The 25,357-nt window shown below is 34.3% G+C and overlaps 1 protein-coding gene across 6 annotated transcripts in view; it reads left to right on the forward strand.

Moving 5' to 3' along the window:
- LOC138310658 (innexin unc-9-like) overlaps positions 1–25,357 on the forward strand; it is a 176,738-nt gene that overhangs the window by 138,193 nt on the left and 13,188 nt on the right. Inside the window, exon 1 of one of the 6 annotated variants that reach the window (XM_069251948.1) lies at positions 1,875–2,873. The exons of 3 other annotated variants lie outside the window; for them this stretch is intronic. Coding sequence is in view for 1 of the 3 variants with exons in the window: in XM_069251945.1 (XP_069108046.1) it covers positions 14,804–14,814 (11 nt within the window). In the remaining 2 variants the exon portion in view is untranslated. Of the gene's footprint in view, positions 1–1,874; positions 2,874–13,079; positions 14,815–25,357 lie in introns of those variants that run through there. 2 more of the 6 variants (XM_069251945.1, XM_069251949.1) reach the window with 2 other exon arrangements.

Below are 25,357 nucleotides of genomic sequence, written 5' to 3' on the forward strand. Positions count from 1 at the left end.
ACCGTTCAGGAAACTCCAGCCAAATGTACAGCCATGCACTACCGTTAATGAAACTCCAGCCAATTGTGCAGCTATATTATAAATTCATGTTGACGAATAAAACACTTGTCTTCTAAATCATTTGATATTATCACGCATGTGAAACACGGATCTATATTGACATATTGCAAAAATAGTTCTATTGTATTTATGGATTATATTAGGGTTTTTTTCATTAACGAAATTGGAAATGAGTAAAATTGATATTGATTTTTTTTAAGTATTGAAAGGTCACATCTAGCAGGACAAGTAATTATATATATAAGCGACATTAACTGTCGTTGACAACTGTGGTTACAGAATCATCACAATTGCATGTTCATGGTCAAAACGTGTATAATCTCACGGCAAAATTCTATATCGAAAATTAAAAAAATGTATGTTAAGTATATACCGCTTCAATATTCCAAATGCAATTTGAAATGAGTTAGATTGCTTGTGACGTTAGTATGAAAACATACAGTGCCAGTAAGCAATACTCCTTGTACTGGCCACGCAAATTAGAACAGAAAATTGCCACGTCATGTTTGGTAATTTGATTTCTTTAAATTTGTATTTTATAACGCTACGATAAAGGCCAAATTTCCACTGTTCTTAGTGTCATTATTTCTCAAGACGTTTCTGTTCAGTATCCGCTTAAAATTGCCCTCTTCCAGGAGAGTATACCCTTCAACATTTACAATAACATGGCGATATACTCTCTTACATTCAAACCATTCAATCATTCATCATTCATTTCATTCATTTGAGATTTGTGGTACATTTATTCTATGACTCATTCATACTTTACTCTATTCACACTTTCTGTAGCTCATTTATTATATATTTATTCATTAAGTATTCGCCCATTCATTCCGTAGCTCATTCATTAGAATCTTATATATAACTAAGTTTATCTAGAAACAGACATCGAATGTTTGTGGAAAGACGGAAATACCCGATTCAGAAATACAGGTAATGACGATTAATTTAGAAAAACACCATGTAACCATGGAAACGACTTGACGATTCTACCATATATATCCTTTGTCACTCCCTCTTTCATGATGTAAACAACGCGAGTAATTGGTCATTATTCCTGTAAATTCGCTGTCATTATCCCAGGTCTAAAGTACGTCACGTGATAATTTGTTCGCGAAGTACTACAAATAGATCGTATTAATTATTCAGAAACATCATAAAGATCGGTCTGAAACAGATTGACTTCAAATGCATATTAATATAATGCCAAACCCTTCTCCATAGTAGTTCTGATACTTCTGACACAGAGGCTTTTCGTATAATCCATTCCCTTTGTCTACCACTGGCGTTAACACTTACGTTACAGTGTCTTCAAAATAGTCAGCAAGCAAATTTAATATCGCTCAGCAGTACATTGAATATTAGTGCAATACTTACAGGATAGTATTTTAAAGTAATCAGTAAATAGTCAATTTGACTTGTCTTACTATATGTTCCAGGAGGTAGACAGAACATTTGAATATTTTACCGGTATTCATTGGCATTGCACGTTCATATTCAACAATAAAACAACTCATGATTGAATATTCATATCATTCCGCAAAACTGTTTCTTGTCAAAATATCTTGGGAAAAAAGCTGTATGTTTCCGTACAACGACCTCAATAAAATGAAGATGCATGAATGATCCAAGTGACGAAAGATACAAACTAATAAACGTGATTGACAAAGTTGGTACAGTATATTGGAAGAGAAAAAAAATCACATTTTTGAACTCGCAACTCTATTAAAAGAAAGCTTCTGTTTACACCATGCAGTTGGTTGTAATAGATGTCGTGTATTTTTCCCGCCAGTATTCCGTAGTTGTGCAGCAGCTGTACCGGCGCGATTGTTACTAGGATCGGTACTCTATGTTGTTAAAGTCAGTTGTAGCAGATCGTGGTGTCGACTGAAGGACACGTAATACTACCGTACAGTAGTGTGAAAGTATACCACGGTACAGTAGTACTGAAGTGTGATCTTAGAGTTACAATGGATTTTAATATTCTCGTTATACTGTTTGCGGAATGACGCTTACACTTCATATTTTTACTAATTTCACGATTTATCTCACAATTTAATCAAATTGATGGATTGCCTTATACCACGTGTTTGTGGAGAACGTCTCAACTTATTTCTTGATACTACGAAAAGCATTGGATTTTAATATTATCATGAATGGCATTTTTGTTTATGGAAAAACTTTCCATTTTAACAAAGACAATTTTTTTGTAATTAGTTATCAAAATGACAGATTGTGATTTCACCTCATAATTGTGGAGATTCTTTATGAAGTTAGCCGTATGTATTGAGATGCAATTGATGTGATTTTGAAGGCGAGTCTGAATTATAGTTGCCTTTATATCAACGAAGATTAACGGATAAGTGAGACTCTCGTGTTTTAATTAGCATCTGGATTTACATAACTCTTGTGATTATATGCCATTGTCTGAACTTGATAACTTTGATGTCATATCAATGATAATGCATGTACCTATAGTTTGTAGACTGTAGTGATATTAACAGAACCTGGATGATCTGGACTTTATTACTAGAATTGTGACACACTTTTACACTTACGATAAATCCTCTACTGGATCAAGTTAAGGACAATTAAAACATTCGAATTTAGAGTTTAAATTCTTACACTCGAAAGGAATATATATAGCGCAACTTTGCACGTGATTCATCAAAAACACAATATGACGTAAATCTGAACTATGTTTACATCATATGGTGTGTGACGTCAGTCGAAAATGGATAATGTGACCTATGTAGGATACAGAGGGCATGAGGAATGGGATATGGATTGGGGCTATAGTACAATTGATGCAGGTAAGACCCGAGGAGTGCCGAGAAGAATGTCATGATCAGCTCACCATGTGTATTTCAAACATCTGACAGTAACTTCACAAAACGTTATTTTTTAATTCAAAAAATGGCCATGTCTGGTTTGTTCAAGTTGCTCATTGGTCAGTGATTTTCTAAAGCCTTTCCTCGGTAAACATACAAATTAAGGTAGTTTTTCCTCTTCGTTACACATTTTTCTTCTTTTCCACGTATAATACATCAATTTAACGAAAAAAATATCAAAAATAATAAAGATCATATTTCCTCCTAATATCCATTTTACTGTGTACATTTTGATTTCTTTTATGCGAATATGAAAAGTTATATACTCCATAGATTGATTATTCTAAAATAGAATCTGATAATGCAATATCAATCTTTATAACAAAAACCTGCTGCAGATGTGTACATTTGTAACATCTTGCCTATATAAATATCAAGGACTTGTAGCACGACACTCAGATATATACCACGTTATTTTTAAAACCGTATAAAGAAATTATATCCATATCGTTATTTTTTCCATTAACTTTGATCTGTTTGTAATAATTATATCTAAAGTTTATTTGTCTTTAAATCGTCCGTCCGTGACATTATTGTCCTTAGCAACAGATGTTTCGAATCACGTGCGGACGTCTTGTCTCGTGGTCTCGTGTTTCATTTGATTTGGTGACTTTGAAATCGATATGAAACACAATAGATTTCTTCTTTTGTACTTTTGTCAATTGTTTTCTATCACGCTTTTCCTTATAGATGTTAACATAGACAGTTTGATTTACTGCTTAGTGACGGTTAAAGGCAAACGTGTGTCGCATGATGGACAAAACGACATCGTGATCACATTTTCAATGGTACATAATCTGTACCAGATAGAACTGGTCAAATAGGAGTTTGCATGCTGACGTAAATACCTCATGCTCTATGACATGTTATCACTTCCAGCTGATTGTACGAAAGAAATCGTATAGCTTAATTTGATAACATGTGCATGACGTGCTACGTGTTCCTCCAAATCGAACACGAGGTTCTACTTCCGGTTGTTTCCCCTGTTTCCGGTTTATCGTGTAGCCACTGCACAACTGAATTGTTTGTTATGTAATTGTAACGTAAACGTTACATTGATAATCTTCGACATCGTGGCATGTGCACGGAAGTAGTATAAAAAACTTACAACCCGAAGTATTGATAAATTTCTCTCTGTGGTTTTCGTAACAACTCTGTTAAATCCATTGTATTCTAAGCTGCAGTCATTATTTCTGTAAGGGTAGCAACTGTTTTTTACATGTAAGGGAACGAATGCTTATTCTACAGGACAAATAAGTGTTACAATTTATGCACTCGTAAACCTTAATAAATGAAATAATTAATGCCATCATGTGACTGTGACTAAACACTATCTATACAATGTAGACTGTAAATACATACTGTACCTTAATTAAAACACCCCTGTAAAATTATATACTGTCTGATTAAAGGGCAGGATAAAAAATAACTGAAATCAGATATACATTGCCGATGGCTCTAATCACTAGTGTAAAATTATTTACCGTTTGAGGAGTATGATAAAAGAAAGCTGAATGAAATATACATCTCCGCTGACTGTAAGTGACTTACGGAGTCAGTTTGTGGCTGATATAGACAACTCTAATCGATTACATGTAGACATCGGGATGTGACATCTGGAGTCTGTATGAACCAAGGCTGGGCCGATCTGGATAAAGTTACTCACACAGGTCGTATATATAAATACAAGGCCTTTATCATATAGATATAGCGACAGATAATCATCTTAAACAACTTACATAGACATGTGTACGGACGATATCCTATTTTTAATGGTGTGACTTCAACATAAAGCACATTTTTCTATATTTTGTTTTATGGTTTCAAGGCCTCTTGATTGTGTAGTTTTTTATTTAAACATATTTTAATGCCAAATGTTCCCAAGAACGGTGTAAATTGAGCAAGTCGTTTCACAAAACAGACGCTAAGAAATGCTTATTAAAGGGGAATTTACACGTGTCTTGTACAAGTAATCTAGACATGTACCTATATTAAGCCCATGAAAGTACATAATGTAATTACATATTGCAGTTGGCGCAAGCAGTGTACATGTTATAGTTACACAAAAAGTCGAGACAGAGAATTGAAGAGAAATTAGCGTGACTTATGCTAATATATTGATATAATAAAGATTGATATGCCAATATCATTGTAATAAACGGGAGATGACCACCGTATGATATTTCTACTGAGAGACTCCATAAAGAAAACATATGTCAAAGTACTCTTTCGGATATCTTATTAATCTAAAGTAAACCTGTTGATATATTTAGTTGACCTACTCTAATGTACTGTTTACTTAGATGTATGTATGAAACTATCTTTATTATCATACTGGCCACATATAAACACAAAATAGAGCTCGTAAGTCGAAACACAAGAAAACTAAAAGTGGCATTTCTCTACCAATTGTGTCTAAATTATTTCTATTAAGTCCCGACCGAACTGTGTACAAACACTATACACGTGTATAAACACAGGTTGGAGTAGATAGAATTGTGATATTCTGTTCACTTAAGATCTGATCTCGTCTCCCCCACCCTCTTCAACCTCCTCCGTACGTACACGTGCTGCCAATCTATAAATAACCATGGATCAAGTGGTTTTAAGTACATCTTACACAAACCGAGAGAGAGTTATCTTTCCATCTCAGATGTTTTGAGTTTTACCCGACGTATTATTGACTCTGCTCACGCTATCATGTGGAGGCTCCTCGCGCAGCGCCGTAGGGTGCTCACGCTCTCACGCGCGCCGCCAACATCTCATAACGTTAGCGCACGCGCGTCTTTACGTCTTAAGAGAGCTTTAACGAAGTAAATGGTAACTGCGCTCTGTGGAGGCCGTTAGAAAAGTGACATGATTCTCCTCAGATGATCGAGGTAGTGCGAGAATGAGATACGTAATATGTTGGCCGTCTCCATATTTTAACAAGTGGTTTTCGCAGTGATGTTTTCTATGATACGGTACTGAATGATATGTTCATCGTGTAGCCATGTCAGATACTTATCGTTATAGGTGGGTTTAGTTTCGTATTTTCATATGATATACAGGCATTTTAACCTGAAACATTATATTAGTAGTTTGTGTATGGTTTTGTTTTAACGTAGACAAGAATAGAATCAAAATGAGGCTTAAATCGCCATCAGTATTTTAACGGTTGACTCGGGCGACGATAGGAAACGATTTGCCTTTTACTAAAACAAACAAAAGTTTCTGAATTTAGCATTGTTTATGACAGTCGGGACAGGAAAGTGCGTTTTACTTTCGTTTGAAATATAATTTGTCAAATTAAATACCCTTTGAAAAATTATAAACACATTATAATATGTGAATTGAAAGTGAATGATAGAACAAAAAGTTTAATTTTATTGACAATGACGATGATCCTATAAAACAATGACTGTTGCACGCGCATGGGCTGGTGCATCCTGAATACTCCAGGGCCTACTTTCCCTGCCGTTAGATCCACAAAGAGCCTTCAGTGTTGTTATGACATATCCAGGGGTGGATACATGTATATCTACAATGATATAAACCCCTAGAATATCGAGGATGGTTTTGATGTCGGTTACAATGGACCCGCACAACCCATGGCCACCTCTGTGTAATATCGGACGTGACCCCCTAACTTGAACTCTGAAATTGACTCGCGCCATATTTGTCCAGTAAATAATAGAATACACTTGCCTGGAAATCTACATAACATAGGAAATCAATAGGTTATGTGAAACAATGATTGACAGTTGTCCCACCAACTTGTAATCAAATCGTAAATTCAGGTCTGCTCAAAACCGCGGGAAGAGCAAAAGTTTTGGTTTGGTTCTTTAATTAACGTCCTATTAACAGCTATGGTCATGTAAGGACGGCCTCCCATGCACGCGGTGTGCTGCGTGCATGTCGGGAAGAGCAAAAGGGTTATGAATGTGGGATGTAATGTTCTAAAATATTTTGACGATTTTAGCTTATATTTGTCTTAAATGGCTGGTTCATTTGATAGCAGAAATATTCAATCGTATCTGTCAAATTTCAGAGTCAAATGGATTTACTACAATGTAGTGTCCTGAACACAATTTATCGTCTAATATCAAACGTTTTCAATACACAATTGTCTAGGATATTCAACGTGCGGATAGTATTAAACTTCCAGATGGGTGCTAACGGTTGAGAGAAAAAGACTGATTGAACGGGATTCCAATTGCCAGCATTTGTTTTCTTGTGCGAAACAGTTTGTCGTAAACTTTGCAGTGTTACATAAAAAACGACTGTGCTGATAGACCATAGTTTTAGATAGTTTATGTTTTATGGCCTAGTACATACGTGTCTTTACAAATGGTTTTACAATCAAACAAAAAAACGAACACAAAACTTTTATATGTAACTGTTAAGGTTCGAATTACACTGGACAATATCTACATTTCTGACTCTGAAACATTAAAATGTTATCAATATGGATGTATATCGCGTTATGTCTGTCACCATTACGCACCTAGATTCTGGATTTAGTAGGAACTTGTTGCCATAGTAACGTTGTGATAATAAACCTTACGTCAGTGACAATTATTTTCATCATAATATATGGGGGATTTATCTATCATGGAAATTGTTCTCTCCTGAAATATACAACCAGGTGAATGTGGTTACCATGGTAACAGATTAAAAGTTTTAAGACATATGAAGTATTACAATGGTATTCGTATTCTCCCACAAAAAGATTGTTTATGTTACAAAACGAAAAAGAGCGAGGTAATTTGAGGTTAGTTTGGCGTTCTTGTTACAATGTATTCTCTGTATTGTTCAAAACAATCGATCAAAGCAATATATAAGGAATGACAAGCAGATTTTATTTCTTTAATTGACACTTATTATGAGTTACAATGAACAATAGTCAAAACTATATATCGTCGAGTTATCCTTTCCAATAAGTAGGTTGTCGATCACGGTATTGCGACTGTTTACCGCATGGTGTCGCTCCGCTGAAGTAGTTTCAAATTGGAACATAACTGATAAACACTCAAACATAGAGTACAGGTATTATCATCTAGGGACACTTTTGACTTAATAGTGAAAACAATGCTACAATAAGTGTGTACTTCGACTGTTTTATAAAATATCTTTACGATACAATTTGAACAATGATACACTAAGGTTTTTTAAACTGCCTGAAAAATGTACAATGGAATTTGATAATACCAAAGACCATTCATAATGAATCCGAAGTGAGTTAATTAATAGCATCCTCACATACATTCAAGTATATATATGAAGACATTATTTGGGGATTAACGATGTAATTACGTATACATATGAATGTAAATTAAAGCATTACTGTTGCGAAGATCCGAATTAGCTGTACTGGGACATTTTATTGCCTGTATCTTCAGTTAATTGTTCAGAGGTTGGTACTATCGTCGTACATTGCCATTGTACATGTACTTAACCATATGAATATCCCTACTAAAACATCTATGTGTTTGACATGCTTGAATCAAACGGCATATTAAAACATTTGCAAAGCAAGCGTTCTTCTGAGCCGAGTTTGAAATCGTGAAATCAAAGCAAAGCATATTTCTGTATCATATTCCTGAAACTTTGTTCTTCACTTTTATTACCCTACAACAATATGCTGCTTTGTTCAATGTATTCTTTTTATACGGCGCCGCAGACAGCGGTCCGAATCCGTCATACTAAATGACGAATTGTGAAGAGATCCCGCGCGATACCGCCCATATCCCCGAGATGTTTATTTTGTCTATGATTTTCCTCTGCAGCAGAACAATTATATTGTCGATCCGCGGCAATCCGTTTAACCTTTATCGATAGCTGTAAGTAGTGAATAAATTAAGTGTTTTATGACAGAACGACTATAAAGATAGACTTTGGTCATTCCAGACTAATGCCTGGGAGTCCCTGTGTAATGCCATGGCTCTATTGACATTAGCCCGTCAGCAAGAGATCAACGCTAAACGACATCGGATTTTCGTAATTGTCTTTTTTCCTGCATCCGCTCCGTTTCCGTGGCCAACACATCATCCTCCCGATAGCGGGACAACCCAAACGCGCCACAAATGAAGCCTATGTTTCGATAACAAAATAATAAACGCCAAAGCCCCGTTAGCTTGAAAAGGAAGTAACGAAAAGAACTAAACCTGTATTGTGATGCAAGCGAATTTAATTAATCCTTATCTTTGCAGATCTCTAACATTGTCTATTATATTTTCTCTTCAATATTTCCATAGGTCATTGGTCATGTCCATGGCCTTTAATAATGCCAGAAAGGCACACCATTACGGAATTAAGCTGAGTTGTTATCATAAACATTCTGGAGTTATATTGGCGTTGTCATACAACGTTTAGGCCGGACTATTTCCCGTCAGCGACTTGGCGGAAGCTTCACTGGCTGTGAGCTAAAGGCATAAAGCAGCCAAAATATAACGCGGACGTCGTTTACTTTTTGACTTGACTCTGGTGGGGCCTGCTCGTTTGATACGAGACAGACGCGTTTCTTTGGCATTCTCTGTTTAGACTACATCGCTATGTTTCTTATGCCTTGGTGTTGTCGATATTTTATCTTTTTATTTTGGTAATGATTTATTTGCACTCATAGTAACAGAACCGTGCGTTATTGTTATCAGTTTAATTGAAAAATATTATTGACTTTTCTGTCGCTGTTTTTGACGTGTTTTCTAGTCACGCACATTAGTGTTGAGCATCTTTCATATACATGGAGTTCGATCGGCTGTTCGTCTAAATCATGTATATAATTGTGATATACATCAAAGAATTTACCATCTCCGATCTCAGCTAACCCGCTAGAAAAACAAATCAAAGGCACTTTTGGTATTTAGGAGTGTTCTAAAGCCAAACTTTAATTGTTGTTAGAAAGAATGTTATGGTAAAAAATACATTACTTTGAGAATCCTTTTAAAATTCCATCGCGAACTTATACAACCATGCCCAACAATACCACTACCCCGAAGTATGATATATCGTTTGATTGAACTATTTTATATTTAATAAACGTCTTATATTTTTCAGTTTATGCTGTCACATTCAAATATCACAAATTTTATATTAAACCATAAAACTATGTTTACAGTAAATTACTAATTGTTGAGATATACCAGTTACCCAAAGTATCTACTCGTTGCTGATAGAGACACTATAATCGTATTGAGTACCATCTCAATTGTGCCATCATGCGTAGTTCTTTAATAATGTAGTTGGCGATAAATACTAGGTACTGTAAATATGTTATCATTCTGTAACAGCAATATACTGTCAGTATAACTAAAATGTGTTTTCGAATATCTACTTTTACAAAAGAAAACAAAATAAATTTTACCACATTCTCTAGATTAGTTCCTACAATTGCTATTCCTAACCAATAGTATATACATGTAAAATTGTTATGATAATAAATATGCATTTCCAAAAATAATACATATGCATTTCAAAAATAATAAATATGCATTCTCAAAAATATTACTTGCAAAAGTGCACCAGGACCGCTCCTTTTGAGAACACACGTGGTATCTAGCACGTGCACTCTTCGGAATATGACGAAATATGACGTCATCAACTTTATACCTCGTAAAGCCGCTACGTGTTACAATGACCACATCTCTTTGATAAAATCTATATAGCTTTTACAGAAATGTCTGATACTATATCGTATTCGGGGTGTAAACCTACACGTAAATGATAATGAATACGGATATTTATACTGTTATTATCAATAATGTAATACAAGTATTTAATGCCAATATTGTTAATGTACAACCTGTTTTCACTGTAGAAATCGGCGATGTAAAACATGTATTTACTTAAAATCATTAAAATAACAAAGTCTTTTGATCTTCAAAATCTAGCAATGGGCGTGGCGGCGGAATGTTTCCGGGAAGGTATAACGTAGCCTTTATGATATCATATTTGATCTTTTTACGTAATCCTGTTTTTATGCTAATCTAGAATTTAAGCTTGTGTAAAACCAGACAAGTAAACCTTTGAGCTCCGAGTTTCTCAGATCTGCACGTTTGTCTTGTAGATGGTGCATCATGGATGTACCTCGGGGTCACGTGCGGTAAGACAAGCGCTATTCACATCAGTTCACGAGGACTGGGAATGACGCGCATGCTGGTACTTTACGGTATATATATATACAATGTACATGCATTCACACGGGCTAGGTAACGTGCAGCTATGTTAGACGGTGGCTAACAGGTTGTTGTGTATTGCTACAATACCGATGAGCATGTCGTGAGGACAGAAGAGGTACTGATATCATTTCAGGAATCTTGTATTGAGATTTCTTATTCAACAACAATTGCTACTCTAACAACAGGGCTTAAGTGCCGTTCACGCCATGCACGCCATGCATTCTAATTACACTTATTCACGTAAACAACAAAGACGCTAACAAATACAAGAGGAATCTTAATATACGGTACGACTGTCAGGGTTATGAGACAGTTGAGAACAAGCTATACCATTTTTCGCATTTGTCATTGTTTATGAGTTTCTCAGTCGTGTGTATTTCAGTACCAAGTCACCAATATATCAGTATATTCTCAGAATACTTGACGTCACAATTTACCCTCAACACCTCGACAATGTCACCTTGACTACTAAACTAACAAACTACATATTGTATCAATGCCAGAGGAATGTGTCTTGGGTTTTGCTTAGTTGTGTGACGTCACACCATGCCGTCTTTACCACAAGAAAATACGTTTGGTTTTTGGCGGTCATTTGCTTTGGGTTTCTGTTTTGTTGGTCAAAACACGGAAAAACAAACAACACATTGCCTTGAGATTTTGACTTTCGTTGGCCGTGTGACCTCACACCACCACCAACATCACAAAATATTAATGTAAATGTTGGTTTAGATGTCTACCTGATCAAATGACGTCACATCATACCACCAATGTCACAAGAAAGTGTCTTTGACATCCAATAGTCGTGTGACGTCACAACATACTGCAGTGCCTACAATGTCATAGGAACGAATACGTGGGTTTTGTTGGTTAGTAACGCAACAATATACTACACTACCCATATTTGTACGATGTCATATGGGGGGTTTGTAAGATGTCCGACATTTCGATCGCCATTCCGCCTCTTTTGAATAAAAATCTCATTATGGTTACCATATAGAAAAGTGTCTAGAATTCAACAATTGTTAACTATATATTGTCTCCTGAATCGTTTTATATAACATTGACTATACGTATAAAAAGGCGATATTACCACACAAAAATCGTCCAGAAATACTGCAGGATCAGTATCAACTGCCTATGTATTGGAAGGTCATATTGCTAGTCTTTTATACAAAAGGGACGCTAGAATAACAATTTGGTTTGTTTGATCTTGACATCATTGATGTTAACATAGTCATTTAGTTTATTTTTTTTTATTCATATAACGATACATATAATACAGTAAATATACACATTTCGGGATCGGAAAACAAGCTTACAGATTATATAAATTCTTTTCCCTGAAATATCGAGCCAGAGGAATGTTCGGCACTGGAAACAGCTTTTACAAGATATGTATAAAGAAAGCTTAACGCAGAAAAAAATATCAAATTTAGAAAAATACGTGTACATAGAAAGATATCTTATTCGCATGAAGTGACAAAAACATCTTATACTATCTTACCGTAATACATTTCAGATTAGTCGGTAAAACACGTTAGAGAAATTATCATCTTTTTTAAATAATGCATTTTATTTTATGGCTGAAAATGTAGAAACGAACGTTACGATTTGTTTCTCGCTGTTACGAGTTTCAGACGGTGTGAAAACACGCCCTTGTTATCCTACGTAGGAAACCCCATTAAAGCAGACACGTTAACATTCTCCTACCAAATAAAACGTCTTGTACCGACCAGTGTGTGTGTGCCACATAATATTTTGTTTATATTCCATCCAATCGATTATCTTACGACAGTTCACATGTTTTCCGGATTTGAATTGAACCTTATTCTCGACTGACAGACAGTTAGACACAATCGACAAGTATAACTTTACACACCGGGTTTGGAATATTAGCATATTGGGCACCGAATATTGCATTCATGCATTGTGTTGAAGTTACATATGGTTATCTTAATTATTCGAATATGCATTGTAACTTTCCTGTAAGTATTAGATGCCTCGAAGAAGATGTAGATCATGATTAAGGTAAGACGTTCCGGAATGAAGAATAAACCAACTTTATATCAGACACGTGTACAACAGCATGCATTGTTCAGATAATGCATCATCCGTATGTTTTCCTGAACAACAAACGTTTTGAATATAATTGCCTTTTGCATATTACAAGATTAAAGAACATGCAGCACGGGTTTAATGCTGCACATTGGAAGAGATAAGCAGGGGTAAATGAAATAACAAGCCTTTAGTAGCACGCGCATGTAGCGCTGCATTCGACAGATGTAACATTAGCGAGGCCCAGTGAGTACCACGACTGTCTGATCAGAACTTAGTACAACTACCGTAAACACAACCACTGCTGCGTAATCCCTACTAAACGGAAGGTCCGCCTAGACCAGCCACGCTAGTAATGTTTTGACACACAATCCTGCGTGGAGATTATGTATACATCTTTGTTAATGGAATGCAGGACTCCTGGATCGCCCCAGTGATGCAACTGTGTGTCTTCTCGGCCCGGGAGGAGGGTTTCCTTTACTGTTTATCGCAGTTGAAAACATGTGTGTATTCAATGGAACTATTCATGAGAAAACGCCTTGGTAAACGTGTTCGAAATGAACCGTGAGTAAGAAAAACGATGTATTTCGTAACTTTCGTAGTCATAGTGAGTTCTCTGTTTGCTACTAATGAATAAGACGTGCGTTCGATACGGCCAACTCATCGTGACCATAAGGCGTGTTCGATTGGAATAGTCCGACGATCATCTGAGAAAAGGTGCGTTCGATATGGACTATTGAGAATTGACTAATGTGAGTGTATATGACCGCTTACAGTGATGCAATCTGCCATATATTCTATGTTCGTAACAAGTCAGTGTCAGATACACACATACTGCTATGCAGTACACAGCTATACAAATTCAACTTAACTGGTGTGTGCCTGACGAACAAATCTTTGCACTAATATTCTGTTTCACAAATGGGGATTTATTTGGATCTTTACATCATTGATTGTGAAACTGTACATACAGGTAAAACAATATCATTAACTGCTTGGTGATTTAACAAGTGTGCCTACATCTTGTGGGATTATGCTTAAAAGTGTGTGATTGAACATCAGCCACCCCAAACATATGTAGAGCTAATGTTTAGTATAACTAAGATATATTTTAAAATCTCATTTTGTGTCTTCCGATAAAAAAATGGTGTAAGCACCAATGCCTTTTAGCATTGCATGTGCCTAAAAGTATACAAAAATACCTTATGACATATTCGGTTAACACCTCATGCCATGCAAAATGCACGAGCAAGTAAGATTTTAGATTAAGATGTATAAATATAGACATATTAATGATAATTGCATGTGTTTATAAAAACGACTTAATCCCTACTTGCCCATGCTTAACCTCAGGATCGTCCTAGTTAAACTGGAAGAGTTGTCTGGCCTGATCAGGGATGACAAACGCGTTGATCCTTTGGTTGAAGACTGCACACGCGTGGTTCGCTTGGCCTGTATCTGTTAATGTGTTTAATTTTCTGTCATGCTTGTGCTGGTGGAGTCAGAGTTTTCGGAATCAGGGAGTGTGCCTTATACCCCTATACTTATTCCTTATGTATGGAAACTTACCTAAACAGCACTGGTACTATCCCGGATTTCCCCATTGTGTGTTTGCCGGGATAATACCCGAGGAAGTTCCGAATGGATTTCTGGTAAGACCAATTATCAATATTCTGTTATAACAGTTTTCTTATTTTCCATTTTGTTTTAGTGATTGTTCGTGTGTGTGTTTTTCAATAATATTAAGCTGACTAATTTGCGCTGTGTTCTCTTCTGAACTTTTCAGAGACCAAGCGCTTTTTTGAATAACGATATTAAGTAATAACGATTTAATATTTCTGAACATACATTTCTATAACATTCATTATAAAATTTCTGTATATGATTAACATATATTACTACAACCTGACCTTAGTATATAAAAATTCTACATGGAACTTTTTATTCTTTTCCTGTGATGTTTCATTTGCGATTACAATGATGAATGATGGGAGGAGTGTTTGCGGTTTATACTAGTCCGGAAGATAAGAAGGAACCTTTGGTTAAATGAATGAATATACGATCTTGACAGCTCATTGATTTGTTTTTTTCTTTGAGTGCATACAATAAAAAGAAATAAGATTAATAATATATAACCATTTTCATTGTGGATGAAATCCAAAAAAGTAACAAAAACATATTGAAAAAAAAAACAAAAACAAAAACGGTCGCTAACCATTTTTACAGTTGTATAAAACACACGTGCATGTCTCGAAGTACATCATGATGACGGTGTTTTACAGTACAGAGAATTATTGTCTGGTAACTATCCTCGGATTCTCTTCATACCCGATAACGAATCGTCTGTATGGATTTCACTTCCGCTGTCAGACTTATCAGCTATCCCTCTACCTAATATTTTATTCGCAACAAATTCATAAATATTTATACCTACCGTATAACTGTTTGCCAAAACCTGACGTTCAAGCTGACAAAGAAAAGCAGGAAGTTGCTGTATAATGAACTGTAATGTACAAAATATATTTTTTGAATTATAGCCGTTCCGGATTTGCTAAGATAACATGGATCTGAATTTTAGGCGTGAATCGCTTAATATGTAGCATTACAAACACTGATGCCATGGTGATCAAGATCTGAACATTGGGACGTGGTGTTATAGTGGTTGTACATGTGTTTGTTGATAAGACTAGACATGTTGGAGTGGAGTTTTATATCAAAATGCAGCCGTCCATTCACCACATATATACATAATATCAGGTCTTATGCGAATTGCTCAACCACCGAACAGTTATCTAGTTTGGTATCCTGTCTATGTTTTGAACAATTCTGTGAATAAAATCATGAATATTATTTCATACTTTTGATAAGAAGTCTATCTACGCTTTGAGTGCAGGTGTTAGGAACAAATTTAAATATAGCATGATGAAGTACAGCCAAAACTGGCTGTGTAATCAAAGGGAGATAAAGTGCAAGGTACACGTAGATAATTATTACATCAAGGGAGATAATAATTCAAAGGGGATAAAGCTATAAGCAATTTTAAATGTCATTGATTTAGTCTGTAAAGTATTATCAATGTATAAACCGTTATAGAATTTACACAAAGCAAATTATTTTTACAATGTTTAATAATTTATTAACGTTTTTTCGGTGTAGCCATTCTAAGGGGAGGGGGGTCTCAAAAATAGTTCGCAAAGTCTTTGGTTGAAGCTGATGACACGAGTAAATGGTATATATCGTACCAAGACGACGTGTTTCATGATATAAATCTAACTACGCTATTTGGTAAGAAGTCTATCTACGCTATGAGTGCAGATGTTGGGAATAAATTTAAATATAGCATGATGAAGTACAGCATATAAAGGCCCTATAGTGGTGGCTGAAAATATATTTCATAGAAATGATTTTGATTTTACTTTGAAATTTATTTTGGCCTTTTATTTTGGATTTTTAAATTACTAGCTTTATAACATTTTTATCTCGTTATAACTTCGCTATTGACGCAGATGTAAGGTCTAAATTTATATATACATGTAGCACGATGAAGTAAATAAAAATCAAAGGAGGTACATTTGTATATATCAAAGAGAGATAAGTCGGTCCAAGGGAGAGATATATAGTACCAAGGGAGATAAATCTTTTTAAAACGGAAAGCTTCTAAAGCATATGATTGTTATTGAATTGGTCTAATATAATCAATGTATAATCAGTTATTTTTTTCTATTCAAAATTTAAATTGTATTTTTATTTGAATGATGGTGTATACGTAGCAATTTTCTTAGGGGCGTCTCAAAAATAGTTCACAAATTCTTTGGTTAAGGCTGACGACACGTGTAACGCTATATACTTGATCAAGACAATGTGTTAATGCAACAAGTGGCATACAGACCTATATAGCGGGTCTACAGACACGTGTAGGGATGGCCCAACGAGCCGTCGGAATGTCACACAGCCACGCTTAATTATACAGACATGTTTACATGTATTGGTTTTTGTCATAACACCGTTAATTGCTGGGAAGAGCAAAATGCCGAGATCCATACACACAAGAAATATAGTCCTATTGTTATCACAGGGGTTGGGAATGCTGATTCATGTTTATATATACATGGGTATATGTAAGGTTTACATGACAGGAGAAGTTAACGCTGCTTACAAAAATAGATACTGCCATATCACCTATTGACTTCAATCTACATCGCATCAACATTAATATGTTAATGTTTATGAAAATGTAAGTAAGTGAGACAAGACACTCTGTTAGATAACTGAAAGAGTATATACTTCAGAAAAGCTTTGGCGTACATTAACAAACTAGAATTCTGTTCGATTTGCAATGATATAGAACATTTTATATGTAAAACGAAAGTACAAAATAATTAAATGCTTACAGTCATTTTGAAAAAAAAAATCATTGCAAAAAGGATTTCCTTAAAATATAATTTGGTAATTGTATATTTGTATACTTTGGATAATATTATCATGTATAAATCGTAAATATATTCTGCAAGTGTCGCACAGGAGAAAAAAGGTTTTGTTATACCTAAGAACGTTTTATTTCAAAGGCTTTCTATAATATGTGTGGGTTGAATTAGAACAAAGATGTCGCAGAATCATCCAGTCTTTTATAGATGTGATATACAACTAAATATACAGACAATCGACATTAACGGTCTAGTTTAGTTTCATTGATTATTCACCATTAGACATCAATGACAACAATAGTTATAACTTCAGAAATGGAATTACAATAATTGAAAACCATGCTGAAATAATGTATATAAATAATACTATTGAAAAATAACGATGACATATGGAATACACATAAGCAAAAACAAAATAATTCAAAAGCATTATAAAACCATGCGTTATACTTCAGTTTATTATCATAATGGCGTTATACTTCAGTTTATTATCATAATGGTGTTCTCTTTAATGTCGAAAACGCAGTCAATGACCTTTATTTTGTATGAGAGCGTTTCTATTTCTTATTGATACCACGATTGAAGTGTTTGTATAGCCTATACATCAATTTACTCTAAAACTTTGCGGTTTTTTTTACAACAATGTTCTGACGAAGATTATCCAAATGATGACTTTATTTGTGTAACGTTACGGCGAGGTGTAAACAGGTAATCGGCTTTAGTTGATGCTGATAGGGAACACGTGTTAATACTTTAGATTAACATGTGGGAGTGACGTAATACTGAAACCGGAAACACGCGCTGAAATGAACCGGAGCTAACTGTAACAAAAAAAAACCAAAACCAAACCTGTGGTTATTAGCCTATATTTCATGAATAAAATAAAAGAGACCAAGAAAAATATTTCACTGACATACATGTGTATTTCTCTACTTCTACATTTACAAAATTTGATATATTGCATTTGAAGTTTTCATTGTAGTATATTTTACATGTTTTTTATCTAGTTTACGATTTAGCCATTTATAGCTTAAGCCTTAAGAACGTGAGTAGTCTATGAGTTCCCTTGTGAAGCAGTTATAGATATATCGTAAAATACAATAACTGATAACAAAACAAGGGACCTAAAGGTAAATCATTCAGTATTTATATTATGAAATTAAACAATGAATTCATTACCTATCTGAATCGAGAATAAAAAACCCTTTGTGCTTTTCAAAATTAGTCCTAACATATGTTAAGCGAAAAGAAATAGGAAAAATGATGAAACAAATGGATATACAAAATGTAAGTCATAATACAAAACAAAAGGGACGATTGATTTTTTTCAAAATTAATTTAAGACTTTTGACATAAACCAATATTCAATAATAGGGGTTGTTTTTAAGTTGAACTGCACCAAAATTACTTTGTAACCCATACCTGTTCAGACTTTAGTCATGAAGTGTTCATGAGTAAGATGTTTTAGTTGCCAATTAAACGTCATTTACGGTAATCTTGTAACATGATTCTTTGTCCCTCGTACCAGCAAAAGGGCAGGCAAACAAACAGATGGCCACAATGCTATTTTATTTCCATGGTTTTCATGACGACTTGGCAAGTATGAATTGGAAATATTTGTATATCGACCCTGCAATACAATGCCTCGCTAAAAGGTGTATTTTGGGTTTGGTTGAGATTTCCCCAAGAAACATCTCCATGAATACATGGATCATGAGATCGATTCAGACACGATAATCATTTACTTGAACAAATGCCAAAGTCAACGTAATGGTTCCCGCATGTTGATAGCCCCTAGGGAGCTAATCAGTGGTATTGGGTACCATCTACACGCCGGGGACCAAACGCAACCAATATTCGCCCAATGGCTTGCTTAATGATAAATAAACTATTGTTTTTTCGAAATAATTGTTTTCATTACGATAAAATATTTTCAAACCAAGATATTTACTATTTTTATAATTTCTAATTATATTTTAAATATTATTTTTGTAATATTTGATATTTACAGAAAATTTATCGTAGCTTTGTATTACAGGTTAGGGATAGTTTGTCATAGGTAAGAGCATGATCAATATGAAGCATGTAAGATATGACTTTGTAAACCATCTGTGCTTTGAGTCATTGTAAATACTTTTGATAAGTGACTGTGGTATTGTTCTATGAGCTTTCGTGATAGTTAAGTGAAGTGTTTCATTCTAGCAATGACAAAAGACGCAGGTCAATAAGAAAGAATGACAAATCGTTTTCTGACTCAATGTTTTACGATGGAATGAGTTTATATTGAGGTATCGAAAAAATCGATTTCATAGCTGAAACGACAAATGGATGTCTTCGAATATACCTATATTTCTATTTTATTGTCATATATCAGTGTGTTGGACTTACGTGAAGCAGACTGCATGTTCTGTAAGTTTCCTATCGTAGATCTTGATATCATCTATTGTTCTAAACTTTCGTGTATAAAACACTCATGCCTAACATCATTTGCGATATTATTTTTTACGTATTGATTCTCATTATATATTAATTTCAATTTCAATCGCCGTAAATTTAGTAGAATTCGCTTTCTTTTTTGAAGTTTCTTTTCCTACTGAAACTTTTTTGTAAGAACATATTTATAAAATATATCTACTGTGTTTAAAGTACTACTAATTATAGATGAGATATTTAAATTTTGCCTAGTTAGTTGGTTGGCTGACTGTTGTGGTTATCGTCACAACCATTTCACCAATGTGTTATGTAACTATTGCAATATTGTAGATTGTATTTACACAATAATTATTATATTCACGATTATTCACGATATTCACTGAATTCTAGGTCTAACAATACACAGTAAATTGTATTATACAAACTTCTTTTTGCTACAACAAAACCAGAAATTTGATATATACTATGTACATTGCACATAAGCTATACTACAGTCAAATGCCTCCTGTATAACGGATACTTGAGATCATGAATGAGATCGGCTAATTGTCTTGTTTATGAAATTTCAGATTGATTTTCCGATTGAGATCTATTATCTCTTTGGTTTGCCTTTCATAGGAGATCATAGGAGATAACATCTGCATTGATACCACTATACACAAGCCGTCACACATTCGTCATACTCTGTGTGTTCTTACGGGGTGAAGGTCGGTGGAGCACACGTTTACTAATGAACGAGAGAGTACACTTAAAAGATAATTGATTTTGATGATATCTTGCTTGTTTGCAACTATAATACGTTTGAACCACGGGATGAGTTTAATCTTGTTTTGTACTATATAAAATCTGGTATCAATATTGTCCGTCAGTAGAAAGTCGTAAAGTGGAAATTGGTGAGTTGTATAAAAAGTTATATGAATCAATAAGAAATATTTTTGATTTACTTGTATATGCCATATTTCAAAGACCAACACCCAGTTCAAACATCAGATGAAGATGCAAAAAGTACGGATTTTGAAAATACAACACAGATTTCTAGCTGCGTAATAGAATGTTCTCCAGGCGAGGCTTGATAAAACTTAATGTCATAACCAGAATACTAGGTGATTTTCGGTATTTTATGCCTATATTTGTTTCTTGGTTCAAACATTCCTTGATGTCCAATTTATTACTAGACTATAACCGATGAGTCCATTATGCTAGAGAATTGTCTTAAAGTCTTAAATCTGTATTATATCAGAGATACTTGTCACAAGGGAGCGCCTTCCGTCCAACTATATATATATAACTCTCTACCTTGATCCAAATTCCCAGTCTGAATTCTTGTACCGTGTTTTTAAGTGTCTAGAACAAGTCAACTGTCATGTCGGAGTAGTGTTAACAATACTATTTAGTGATTGAAGAAGATGATACACGAAGAATGTGATGTCAGTACTGTCTAGGAGTGTGAAGATATTCCAGCAAGTGTGTTTTGTCTAACAGTACAGTAACAAACATGGAATGAAGGTCCATAGCGACAAATTCACTTTCCCAGTTGTATAAAACAAAGCATAAGTTGATATCATCTACAAACTAAAATACTTTAAAAAGATATATTCGTTAATAGTTATCTGTAATCATATTTAAACAATTAGTAAAATGTATATTTTTTCAGTACCACCCGTTCGGTTATTGACAAGAAAGATGAGGAAGAACAGAAATAAGTTGTATACAAATTTTAATAATACAATGTACTAAATAACAATCCCATTTTCGTACTAATTGATATTAAAAGATTACCTTCATGGGGAGAGGACCATTATTATATTGATATACAATACAGCACCAATAAATAGAGAACATTGGTTGTCTTACATCTTTAACTGAAGATATTTGTATACAAAATGATACGCCTCAGAATAGAATGTCAGCACATGTATGTACACATGTTTATGTAAATCACTTGAGGTGCATTGAAGAGTAAAACATCTACCAATACATTTATCTGTTTCGTCTCCGAATCTTCATTAGCGATGACGTCATGTAATCTTATTTATATATATCTTTGACAACATCACGTAAATGCACTTTTTGACCGTAAAGTAAATTAAACGCAACTTTGGTTGAAATTGAAAGATACAAATATCTAAGGATGGGAGATGCAACATTCCGGATATGATGTTAATACGACTTATATCGATCTTAAACTGATGTTAAGCTATTCCGGGATATAGATCCGGCTTGTTACCTGAGATGAAAACAGATTAGTCAGGTAGGTGTATATAACATGAATGATATTTATATTACAATGTAGCAATATAGAAACAATCACAGAAATGAACACGTAATTATATAACTTTGTGGTATAGTCTAATACGATTATATAAAAAGATAACATTCCTAACTGAAACTAACACAATTAAAACGTAACTATAACTGGGCAGTTATAACGAACATATTTCGAAAATTGAACCAAATGTCAACCTCTGTATGTTAATGTCCATTCAGTCTCCTGATATATAAAATGTACCTAAGTTATAGGGCACAATCTACTAAGTTTAACAAAAATGGCTGCTAGTTTCGAGTAAACGTCTTAATCTATACCGGGGTTTTATACTATTTGTTTCATTTGTTAATGCCAAATGAGCATAATATTGTCTGTACAGACGAAAAAAAATCTGCTGATTCCAAACTCGCAGGTGGGATACTCCACAGTCTTATCAACCGTACAAATCAATATGTAAACATGAAGTGTGATACCCCTTTTAGAAACGCTATCTTAACACAGGAGTTGCCTTTCACTTTCAACATGGGCGTTAGAAATATCAATTGTAATATATATATAAAAAAAGTGTGAATCCATCGATCGAAACAGATTACGTTTTATAGAAATTAATTTCGGTAATTTTGACTAATGGTATCAGTATTTTAACGTTTTTGGTAAATACGTATATAACAATTTGTAAGATTTTCTTAGATATATAACCCAAGCGATGGTTTCCTCTGTTATTTAAATTCATATCTTTCGGTAACTCGATTTAGTTTTTACAATTTTCGTCAATGCTCTGGTTAACCTTATATATGTGTAAACAGATTTCTCCAAAGAACATTTCCTGTAATCAGCCGTCAGCGTTCTCGAAGCGACGTAATATTTGAACATATGTCAATTCGTCTTTCTCGGACCATTGTAATCATTGAATATCATTTGTCGAAATTGTATTGAATTTCCAACTTGATTTGATTTTCAAATAGGTGGCAGTTACTGTTACGTAAACCATCAAAGAACCTGATGATAGTTTAAATTATATACACATCACCATTATAAGTTACGGTGAATGTAAATTAATCTTTTAAATACAATTATGATTTTCCAAACTTTAAAGATGCAGTTTGCGCAGAAGAATTAAAACTAAATACATACGCTTCATAGTCACGATAGCATCACAGTGAGTGGTCATGCAGGAGGGCGTCTAGAAGCTTGCTCACTGCTGGAAGTGCTTACTGAAGATTTCAGTTACACTGGGCATGATAACAACCACATTGCGAGTATGATGTAACTACATGTACACGGTTTATACCTGATATCAGATTGTGATGAACGGGCTAAGGATCATTTCAAATCAAAGGGCGAGGTCATATAGTATGAAAGACGACTATAGATAATTCTCATCATCCTCATTGATCTAATACCATAGAGCGTATGAGGTGTGCTATTTTTGCTTGCTATCAAACGTTAAGTTGCGTGTAACGATCCAGGTATCACAACTCGAATCGTGGTGTAATACTTTCATCTATCCAACAACAAGATTATTTGATATAATTTCTACATGTATGTTGTATGAAGAATTTTGTGTACATTTTTGTTTTAATGTAAATTATAATCATCTCTTTGTTTTATCTCTGCGACATTTTATCACGAGTTTGAACATGCATTATTCATTCATATATTGTGTTTAAAAGTAGCTTTATCATATTTACGTAGATATAACCACTAGACAAATGTGTCTGACGATATAAAATCATGTCGTAATACAAACAGTGTTTGTTGTGAATGAGTGACTAGGAAATGTGCATTTCGTAAAAATTGCAAAAAAAAAAAAAAAAAAAAAAAAAAGAAAACGTGTGTAAACGTTTCAACATGACGAGTTTTGTATATTTACGGCGAATGCATGCGTAGATAGCGAACATACATACATACATACGCCTGTTTGGTCTAAACTTGTGTAAACCAGAAAACGCGTATTGAAGGAGAGAGTTGATTGTACCATTGTATCAGAACACACGATTCCTGCTGTTTGTAATGATATTGTAAGCTATGTAAACCAGATAACGCGTATAGAAGGAGACTGCTGATTGTACCCTTGTATCACACCACAAGTTTCTTACTGTTTGCAATGGCAGTGTAAGCTATTCCTAGATAACAATGCATCATTTACTTTGTGGAAGAAACCCTTTGTTAAAAAATTATCAGCATACATCATCAAACTAAATATATCCATTTTATCATTAAGTAAGAGTTAGTTTTGTTATATAGTATTGATATCACTTTTTGCATTGTAATATATACGAGGCTTCTGTACAACGGTGTAACAGAGTTGTGTGTATCCGTTATAATTAGAGATGTATTGTTGGTTTTCATAACACTGTTGAATACTGAAACAATGCATTGTAGTTATATCTGTGTCGGACATTGTTGTCTTGAATGATATAATAACTGTTTTTGCCACAAAATAATGATGTATCTAACATATCCAGCTTGGCATTGATAAAAAGACAAAGTATGTGATTCATAACTCATTCATAACTCTTACAAACGCGGTGTGTATACCCTTGTTGATTGATTGTCTGAGGCTACAACATATTACTTATTTGAAGAATATCATTACAGAATGAGACATTGTTTTATCTGGAATAACCTCTACCGACTCACGTCCGCAGTTACGTCGCTTCTAAAAACTCATGTCTAAGCGATCACTTCTAAATATAGACCACCTGCATAAACTGATCACTTTTTTAACAAAAATTGGTATGCATTTGATTTAAATCTGTATATAAAGATGGCTTAGTTATTCAGACCGTTAATTCTTCTTCCTTGTAATGTCTTCATAATATCCTCAAAATCAGGTTTGGCTGTATGGTTGTGTTTATTAAGTTATAGCATGTTCCCTGAAATCAATTACAATTAATATTACATTTCATTTCTATACTAGGAACATTCCCGTGTATACGAAAATGACAATCTTGTGGCTGTATATCAAGTACCTGTTTTATGAGACTTTCACATTTCAGAAGCCTGTCATATGACAATCTAACCCTTATGAAACTTTATATCATAATCTTAACAGTCTATATTTTTAAG

Source organism: Argopecten irradians, chromosome 16 (assembly GCF_041381155.1).
Source record: "Argopecten irradians isolate NY chromosome 16, Ai_NY, whole genome shotgun sequence".
Lineage (NCBI taxonomy): Eukaryota > Metazoa > Mollusca > Bivalvia > Pectinida > Pectinidae > Argopecten > Argopecten irradians.